This window comes from Salmo salar, chromosome 01 (genome assembly GCF_965601325.2).
Source record: "Salmo salar chromosome 01, fSalSal1, whole genome shotgun sequence".
Lineage (NCBI taxonomy): Eukaryota > Metazoa > Chordata > Actinopteri > Salmoniformes > Salmonidae > Salmo > Salmo salar.
Window position 1 is genome coordinate 92,476,961 of NC_138291.1, and position 10,307 is coordinate 92,487,267.

Here is a 10,307-nt window from a genome sequence, read left to right on the forward strand (position 1 = left end):
GAGCATGACCTATACGTCAAGGCTGAGAAGTGTGTGTTCTCCAAATGAGCCGTCTCCTTCCTGGGTTATCGCATTTCCACTACGGGGGTGGTGATGGAGTGTGACCGCGTTAATGCCATGCGTAATTGGCAGACTCCAACCACGGTGAAGGAGGTGCAGTGGTTCTTAGGGTTTGCCAATTACTACCGGAGGTTTATCCGGGGTTTTGGCCAGGTAGCGGCTCCCATTACCTCACTGCTGAAAGGGGGGCCGGTGCGTTTGTGGTGGTCGACTGAGGCGGACAGAGCCTTCAAGAGGTTGAAGGCGCTGTTCACCATGCACCCGTGTTGGCGCACCCGGACCCCTCTCTAGCCTTCATAGTGGAGGCTCTGCGCTTTCTTTTCGAAGAAGCTCGGTCCGGCGGAGCGTAACTATGATGTGGGGGACCGGGAGTTGTTAGCAGTGGTAAAAGCCCTGAGGGTGTGGAGACACTGGCTTGAGGGGGCTAAGCACCCCTTTCTCATCTGGACCGACCATCGGAACCTGGAGTATATCTGGGCAGCTAGGAGACTGAATCCGCGTCAGGCAAGGTGGGCCATGTTCTTCACCCGCTTCAGGTTTACTATTTCCTACAGACCGGGCTCCCTGAACATGAAGGCCGACGCGCTGTCCCGTCTCTATGACACAGAGGACCGGCCCATCGATCCAACTCCCATCATTCCGGCGTCTAGGCTGGTGGCACCGGTAGTATGGGAGGTGGACTCGGACATCGAGCGGGCGTTAAGGGTGGAACCTGCACCTTCACAGTGTCCCACGGGTCGCTTGTATGTGCCGCTTGGTGTTCGGGATCAATTGATTCGGTGGGCCCACACTCTACCCTCTTCGGGTCATCCGGGTGTGGCGAGGACAGTGCGGGGTCTCAGGGGGCAGTACTGGTGGCCCACCTTGGCTAAGAACGTTAGGGTCTACGTCTCTTCCTGTTCGGTATGCGCCCAGTGTAGGGCTCCTAGGCACCTTCCGAGAGGGAAGTTACAGCCCCTCCCCGTTCCACAACGGCCATGGTCGCACCTGTCAGTGAACTTCCTGACCGATCTCCCCCCGTCTCAGGGGAACACTACGGTCCTGGTTGTTGTGGATCGGTTTTCAAAGTCCTGCCGTCTCCTTCCGTTGCCCGGTCTCCCTACGGCCCTACAGACTGCGGAGGCCCTATTTACCCACGTCTTCCGGCACTACGGGGTACCGGAGGACATTGTCTCTGATCGAGGGTCCCAGTTCACGTCCAGGGTATGGAAGGCGTTTATGGAACGTCTGGGGGTCTCGGTCAGCTTGACCTCCGGTTATCACCCTGAGAGTAATGGGCAGGCGGAGAGGGTGAACCAGGAGGTGGGCAGGTTTCTGCGGTCGTATTGCCAGGACCGGCCAGGGGAGTGGGCTAGGTACATCCCATGGGCAGAGTTGGCCCAGAACTCACTCCGCCACTCCTCTACTAACCTATCACCCTTCCAGTGTGTTTTGGGTTACCAACCGGTCCTGGCACCAGAGTCAGACCGAGGCTCCTGCGGTAGAGGAGTGGGTGCAGCTTTCCAAGGAGACCTGGAGAGCCGTCCAGGAATCCCTGAAACAAGCCAGTGGACGGCAGAAGAGGAGCGCTGACCGCCACCGCAGTGAAGCCCCCGTGTTCGTACCGGGGGACAGGGTCTGGCTCTCGACCCGGAACCTGCCCCTCCGCTTGCCCTGCCGGAAGCTGGGGCCGCAGTGTGTAGGGACCTTCAAAGTCCTGAGGAGGATAAACGAGGTGTGTTATAGGTTACAACTTCCTTCCTATTACCGTATTAACCCCTCGTTTCATGCGTCTCTCCTCAGGCCGGTGGTAGCTGGTCCCCTGCAGGAAGGTGAGGTGCCGGAGGTGCGACTCCTACCGTAGGTAGCTCCCCCTCCTGTTCGGGTGGCGCTCGGCGGTCGTCGTCGCCGGCCTACTAGCTGCCACTGATTTCCTTTTCCCCCTTTTTGTTGATTGTGTGCACCTGTTTTGGGCTGATTAGCTGGGCTATTTTAGCCAGGAGGCCCGCCTGCTCTGTGTGCGGGATTGTTTGGTACTGTATTGCTTGTGTATGCACGCTCATTTGTATTTTTGAAGTGCGAGTGCGTATGTTGCGCCAACCTTTTTTTGTCCCATGTGTTTGGGCACGTTGGTTTTGGTGTGCGCTCTAGTTCGCTGTTGGGGCGGCTTGTGTTTTGCCGTTGTGTGTTAGATAAATAACACTACCCTGCATTCTCTGCCTCCTGCTCCTGACTCTGCGCCCACTACGCCCTAGCGTTACAGCTATCTTATGTATACCACCCCTACCTTGTCACAACTGATTGGCTCAAATGCCAAGAAGGAAAGGAATTCCACAAATTAACTTTTAACAAGGCACACCTGTTAACAGAAATGCTTTCCAGGTGACTACCTCATGGAGCTGGTTGAGAGAATGCCAATAGTTTGCAAAGCTTAAGGCAAAGGGTGGCTACTTTGAAGAATCTCAAATATAAACTATATTTTGATTTGTTTAACACTTTTTTGGGTACTACATGATTCCATATGTGTTATTTCAGTTGATGCCTTCACTATTATTCTACAATGTAGAAAATAGTAAAAAATAAAGAAAAACCCTTGACTGGTACTGTATACACACACAAGTAGATTATATTTTCACCAGCAGAGCTTTGCGCCCCTATGTCAGTATACCAAACTGTGTCACAAATCACTAATTGGCTGCTTAGTGACCGTTTTCGATGCCATATCAAAAGCCAACCCCACTGTGGTACAGAGATTCCTGTCTTCCTCTCAGTGCTCATCTCTCCTGCTGTTTAGATGCTACTGTCTTCCAGATTTCACAGTCAGACCACGAAGGTGATGCTACTAATTGTTTACCTGCACATCCTTTATCACGAACATTGGTTGATACCAAGTGTTCTTAGGGCCAACCTGGTCTCAGAGCATTTATATTATTCTGTATGTAAATTCGAGACATTCCTTTTAGTATATGTTACGTTTTGTATGGTAAATTTGTGGATGTCCATCACCCATTTCGTATGTTAAGATTTACAATTTGTATTATATGTTATGGATTTGGAAGTAATACAATATGTTACGAATTCGCATGACGTAGAATATGTTGCCAATTTTCAAAATGAATGATATGATTCCAATTTGTTGTGGGTAACGTTAGCTAGGTGGCTAACATTATCTAGCTGGCTTACGTTTTCTATGCTAGGGTTAGGGATAAGGTTATGAGTTAGGTTAAAGGGTTACAGTTGAGGTTAGGGAAAGGGTTAGCTAACAACATGCTAAGTAGTTGCAAATTAGCTAAAAACCTAAACTTGTCCATGATTAGATTTGAACACGCAACCTTTGGGTTGCTAGACGTTCGCATTATATGCCCAACCAACCTCCCTCCATTCATTTCCGTCTTATTTAACCATACCAAACTGTAACAAATCTTACTAATTTGAGTGTCCCAGATTTACGTTTACTATGTTACGTCTATGAGACCAGGGCAGGCTGACTTAATCAGTGTGCATGGTGGCAATGATAAAACAGCAACAATTTATATTCTTATATGGTCCTGTTAGACATCTGTTTCCTTGTCAACTCTACTCACCTCCTTTTCCGTCATTCCATCAACTTTGCTCTTCTGCTTTCAATCATCTTTCTTTCAGTGTCTAGTATATCAAGTCAGGCGGTTCTGGACCTTTCCATTGGTGGTGTCAGAGTACACATAACCCTCCCACTGTGCGTTCGTCACTAGTTACCACAGCCACAAAGTTATAATGCCTGCCTATTTCTACAATTTCTCTTCTTAAACTTTGATTTTCAACCTTTATTTATTTATTTCACCTTTATTTAACCAGGTAGGCAAGTTGAGAACAAGTTCTCATTTACAACTGCGACCTGGCCAAGATAAAGCAAAGCAGTTCGACACATATAACAACACAGTTACACATGGAGTAAAACAAACATACAGTCAATAATACAGTAGAAAAATAAGTCTTTATACAATGTGAGCAAATGAGGTGAGATAAGGGAGGTAAAGGCAATAAATAGGCCATGGTGGCAAAGTAACTACAATAAAGCAATTAAAACACTGGAATGGTAGATTTGACAGTAGATGAGTGTGCAACGTAGAAATACTGGGGTGCAAAGGAGCTAAATAAATAAATACAGTAGGGGAAGAGGTAGTTGTTTGGGCTATTTATAGATGGGCTATGTACAGGTGCAGTGATCTGTGAGCTGCTCTGACAGCTGGTGCTTAAAGCTAGTGAGGGAGATAAGTGTTTCCAGATTCAGAGATTTTTGTAGTTCGTTCCAGTCATTGGCAGCAGAGAACTGGAAGGAGATGCGGCCAAAGGAGGAATTGGCTTTGGGGGTGACAAGTGAGATATACCTGACATGAAACCCTAACCACACTGGTAACCTTATGTCTAACTCTAACCTTAAATTAAGCTTATTTATGTTTTCATTAATTTTTACGATATAGCAGAGCCACGAAGTCAAAATTGGCTATATGGTGGAAACCCCACCGTAGAGCCTTTAGAATTGGTGTTTGATGGATCTGAACCATGTGTGAAGCCTTCCCTAATTTATTTAATACTAGAGTTTTTCTAAGGATATGGAATATTGGACATTGGACAATATTGGACATTGTCTATTTCAATTGGTTGGTCAATGATCATACAGTACCAGTTAGATACAACTCAAAAATGACTTGTCCATCATACAGAACCTACCTATACGGACTGTAGTTATGGCAACATACTACAACCAATCCAATCGCGCCATAAATCTTAACAGTAATCTTCTTAAAGTCGCTGTCCTTAAAGCACCATTAAATGCGTAATGCTGATTGAAGGGATGGATACTTTGAGCGTTAACCCAGACTCTTCATATGGTTTTAGCATCGCCTAAATTTTACTTTAAAAATTGTACTTTGTATGGAATGAGAACGTTTTGAAACAATATATCGTTTAATCCGAGATTGACTATGTTATTCCGAGAAGATTACCGCTTTCTCGGCGTGTTTTATGCACCGGATTTGAAAGGCATAATAATCGGTTAGGCGCCACCCGTTATTTCACTAAAGTTTAACGACCAAAATACTGCCCTGGTATGTTATCTCTGTTGAGATTGTTGTGTTTTTACGCACTGGGACTGGGCTATGAGAAGTTTGTGCGTGGACAGGATGACAATCCGGATACGGGAGCCCGGTTTCTATGCCGAGCCATCGCCGTTGGCGCTGACACTTGTTTGGTCCCCGTAGTTCCCGAACCAAACGCGGCAGCTCAGGAGGAAGTGTTGAGGAACACAGTCATGCAGCTCCGTGAAACGGTTCTCCAACAGAAAGAGACGATAGTCAACCAACTTGGGACCATAAACGAGCTGACCACCAAGCTCTCCCTCTGCGAGTCAGCCTCCGAGGAAGGGAAGTATGATAGTGGTGGATCTTGGAGTAAAAACAAAAATAATCAGAACACAATGGGAGATTTACCCAGAGATCCCAATGATACAATCGACAACCTCGGGAAGACCATGCAGAGTCTGAAGGACCGACTGGAGAACCTAGAGGTAAGTCACGGGACAGTAACCATAAATGACATTTTGATTCCCAAATCATGGAAAGGGAGTGCTGAAAATGATCGTCACCAGTGTGACTTAAATACATCTGAAATAGGCCTCATGTTTAAAATTGTTGCCTCTTGCTTGATTGTCTGCTTATTAAGTCATTGAATCCAAAGTGAACACCTGTTGCTGTGGTCAACTTTGTGGCCATTACATTTTCTCCCATTTTGGCCTGTAGCCTATAATATTATATTTTTGAGACCATGTGTAGGCATACCCTAAATGGATTAGCCTTTTATCTCCTTTACCTACCAGTGATTAAGTTCCCTATGTCACCTTACTCAAGAAATGTATCAGCTCATTCAAATGACCAAGGATATAATGTGTTTCTTGGGATATTTAGGTCGCTTACAGAGCTGTTTCATTCCAGATCGAAATACAAGTTCAGTAAATCCAATCCTAGCTTGTGTAGGTGTAGTACCATCTGTTAGCTTAAAGAGCTTCCTGAACCACAGGTAATCCCCATTAGGCCATGCAGTAAAAGTACATTGGGAAACAAACACATGACGGTATTAAGCTAAACCACACAGTAGATGGTGTTTAAGCTCATTATGCATTAACAGGCTTAGGAAACTGGTGAGACAATTGGAGAGATCCAATGTTCTCCATGAGTTACAATAAGGGGCCAGAGTTTTCTCAGGTCAGGTCATGTGGCCAGGAAAACAACTCCTGGGCCTTCTGGTAACATACTAGCCTACACACAGTGTAGCCGATTTCCACTCAGCCAATGATCTTTGAAAATTACACACATTAAAAATGTGACAAACATAAGAGACAGGAAGCTACACATCTCAGACCTCAATACAAATTGACCTGACGTCTATCAACCTCCACTAATTGTTTGTGACCATCTTGTATTGTCTCCACTTATTTAATTATCTAATGACGTCTCCATCTTGTCCCCGCAGCAGCAGCAGCGGAGAGCAAACATGTCGGGAGCGTTGTTCCCCAGCGAGCTGCGAGACCTGCTGCAGCGCAGGCTGGGAGACCTGGAAAAACAGCTGCTCAGTAAGGTCAACAACCTGGAGGAAGAGAAGTCTCTGCTTTTCAACGAGACCACAGCCCACAGGCAGAAGACAGAGAGCACCCTCAACTCCCTGCTGACCAGGATCAATGAGCTGGAGAAAGGTAAATCACTGGAAAAGGAAAGATGTATGACAGACACATATAGACATACTCGCGTACGCACAAACATATGTCTGTGTACACAATCCGATGACAGTAGTACACACCTGCAACACAAAAAGGGAGACTCACACATTGTAAACACAATGAGTCATTCATTCAATCTACTATCAACTATCCCACTAACTGACCCAATCACTGCCACTCACATACTGTACCCCACTGCAGTAAACAACTGACGCTTTAGATCAAATCTGACAAACGTTGGCTTATCATTTTGTTCTCAGAATTTGTGTATAAGTATAGAGGTGACTTCATAGACAACTCTCCCATTATTCTCTCTGTAGGTGGCAGTGGGTTCAAGTCCCCCGAGCAGTTTAAGCTGGTCCTCCCCCTGCGTACTAACTACCTGTACGGCCGCATGGCCAAGAGCCTTCCTGAGATGTACTCTTTCACTCTGTGCATGTGGCTGCGGTCCAGCACCGGCCCTGGCATAGGAACCCCCTTCTCCTACGGGGTGCCAGGACAGGCCAATGAGATTGTGCTCATGGAGTGGGGCAACAACCCCATAGAGCTGCTCATCAATGACAAGGTAAGGGCATTCTAAATGACTCAAGGACTCCGTGATTCTTAGTATTGCTGATCTGTGGGAGAGCCTACCGTTATTGTTTTAAATTAATCTGGCTTTAATGAGGTTGCTGATTTTTGAGAGTTTTACCAGCTTTACCAAATCCTAACCTTCCTCAATCTAATGTGTATTTCTCCTTTCTGTTTGTAAGCATCTGTACCTACCTACCTTACACTCCTCTCCTATGTTACCTGTCCAGGTGGCTCAGCTGCCTCTATCGGTGCGTGATGGGAGGTGGCACCACATCTGTATCACCTGGACCACCAGGGATGGTCTGTGGGAAGCCTACCAGGATGGTCAGAAGCTGGGGGCAGGGGACAACCTGGCCCCCTGGCACCGCATCAAGCCTGGAGGAGCCATCATACTGGGGCAGGAACAGGTGAGTCTGCTGACTAGCACCCCTTATCTGTAGGATACACAATTACATATATTTGTATGGGGAATATTTAGCCTATTTTACTCTTGGTTTACAAAACCGCATCAGGTTTTCAGATTTTAATGGTACAGGTTCTTAGCTATGACCATGAGTACTGTGCTATAGGCTCTAGAGTGTAGACCAAATTTGAAAAGCCCCATCGCTAACAAAAATCCTAAAGATCAGTTACATGAGAAAATAAATGAACACAGTGTGTCTGGCTCAGCCTGGCGGTCTACACAGTGAATAGGATGTTATTGTTTTTAACAAGGCCTGTTGTTTATGGCCTCAACAGGACATGGTGGGCGGGCGCTTTGACGCCACACAGGCCTTTGTGGGTGAGCTGAGCCAGGTTAACATCTGGGACAAGGTCCTGAAGCCAGCCGAAATCCTTACCATGGCCAACTGTTCCTCCTACACCTCCGGGAACGTGGTGTCCTGGCTGGACAGTGATGTGGAGGTGTTTGGAGGGGGAGCAGCCAAATTTCCTCTAGAGATATGCCAGGACCGGCTGCCTGAGACTGAGTCTTAGGATGGATGTCTGTCCGTGGCGTGTTGAGAATCATGTTCTGGATCTTGACGCCTACTGTACCTGCTACGTGTAATGCTGGTCATGTGTTTCGTTTGTCTGTGTAAGGAAAGGGTGATCTACCTAATTCCAGATGATTCTACTACACACAGATCCAGTTTCACACACACACACACTGGCAAACAGACTTAATGACACTGGCTTAGGCATGCGTGTGGCATTGGCGGTGTAAGGCACACAGATTAGCCGTCCCAGGAATCACATAGAGTAACCTACGTCCCAGGACTCACATAGAGTAACCTACGTCCCAGGACTCACATAGAGTAACCTACGTCCCAGGACTCACATAGAGTAACCTACGTCCCAGGACTCACATACAGTAACCTACGTCCCAGGACTCACATACAGTAACCCACGTCCCAGGACTCTCATACAGTAACCCACATCCCAGGACTCACATACAGTAACCTACGTCCCAGGACTCACATACAGTAACCCACGTCCCAGGACTCTCATACAGTAACCCACATCCCAGGACTCACATACAGTAACCTACGTCCCAGGACTCACATACAGTAACCCACATCCCAGGACTCACATACAGTAATCTACATCTCCTGATGGAAGTCATTAAAGCCTTTTCCACCTTGGGTGGAGAGCAGATTTAGGAGAATATCCAATCAAACATCAGCCAGGTGACCGCTATGTTGAAGGTTTTCAATAACCTAGAGCAGAGATGAGGGACTAGTTTTGATCTTTGAGTTAGTGTTGGTAAACATTCCATAGTTATGTGTGGCATCATGTCTGCTGTACTATAATGTTGATAAGGTGTTATTGTCCATTATTACCCATACTGTTTTCAATACCCCAAGTCCACCTCAATGCCTGCAGCAGGAAATGTTGTCTCACAAAACCGTTCTGTAATTATCCTCGTTAGGGACACGTTGGTTTGTTTAGGTCTACAATGTCTGTGCAGTGGTAGTTTAAAAACAGAGTCATTTATATGGGAGCATTGTTACTGTTAAATGTGGACATATCATTTTTCAAGCAGATATGAACAATACATTCATGTGTACGAGTGTCTCTTTCTGTGAAAACAATGTTGGGTGTGTAAAGTTATTTCATTGAGATACTTTGTTGACAATGCTTACTTTTCATGTGGCCTTTTGAAGATGTTGTGCCAGATGCACTTTACTATGTTAACCATTGCCAAATTAACAAGAATGTGGAAAATTAAAATAGGACAAATAAAACACTATTGAAAAGTAGTTTTTTTTATTTTTATATAGTGGTTAAATTGCATAGACCAGTAGCTTTAACCAACAAGGGGCCAAGGCAGCATTAGTAATGCTTAATTAAGTCATGAGAGCAGCTCAAAGGTGGCGTCACAATCATTCAGGCAGACTTCTACCTAGTGACTCCTACAGACTAGTGGGGAAACATCTCCCTGACTCTCTCTATTGGAAAATACATGGAATGTGGTATGTTTTAAATAGAAGTGGGCCAGGGTTAGTATCTACTTTGCTGTATTCACATTCTTGCAATGCAGTCCTGTATTACTTATAAAAACCCTTGATTTTTTTTTATTCTGTTCTACCAGAGGCTGTTTAGTTAAGGCCTGTTTCTGTCTGGAATTCTGGGTCAGGGTAACTAACAATACAAAAGTACAACTCAAGTTATTCGAATGGTATTGTAAGATACATAACTTTTGGTACAGTCATGAGCAGCACAGCTGTTGATTACCTAACAAAAGACGCTGAGTGGACAAAACATTAAGAACACCTGCTCGTTTCATGCCTGACTGACAAGGTGAAAGCTATGATTCCTTATTGATGTTAAATCCACTTCAAATCAGTGTAGATGGAAGGGGAGGAGACAGGTTAAAGAAGGATTTATAAGCCTTGAGACATGGATTGTGTATGTGTGCCATTCAGAGGGTGAATGGGCAACACAAAATATTAGTGCCTTTGAA

General features: G+C 45.7%; 1 protein-coding gene across 1 annotated transcript; it reads left to right on the top strand.

Annotated features, from left to right (window-relative positions):
• Positions 1-1,558: 1,558 nt before the first annotated feature.
• Positions 1,559-10,261, top strand: LOC106610381 (neuronal pentraxin-2). Its single transcript, XM_014209721.3, has 5 exons — positions 1,559-5,584; positions 6,547-6,766; positions 7,111-7,355; positions 7,591-7,770; positions 8,102-10,261. The coding sequence occupies exons 1-5, from the start codon at positions 5,129-5,131 to the stop codon at positions 8,336-8,338; spliced, it is 1,338 nt and encodes a 445-aa protein (XP_014065196.1). The 5' UTR covers positions 1,559-5,128; the 3' UTR covers positions 8,339-10,261.
• The last annotated feature ends 46 nt before the right edge of the window (positions 10,262-10,307 follow it).

What these genes read in the sequence shown, in the direction of transcription:
- LOC106610381 (XM_014209721.3), top strand. Translation starts at nt 5,129, where the DNA reads ATGTTATCTCTGTTGAGATTGTTGTGTTTTTACGCACTGGGACTGGGC. An exon ending in ACCGACTGGAGAACCTAGAG is followed by an intron (nt 5,585 to 6,546) that starts GTAAGTCACGGG and finishes TTGTCCCCGCAG; the next exon opens with CAGCAGCAGCGGAGAGCAAA. An exon ending in AGCTGCTCATCAATGACAAG is followed by an intron (nt 7,356 to 7,590) that starts GTAAGGGCATTC and finishes TTACCTGTCCAG; the next exon opens with GTGGCTCAGCTGCCTCTATC.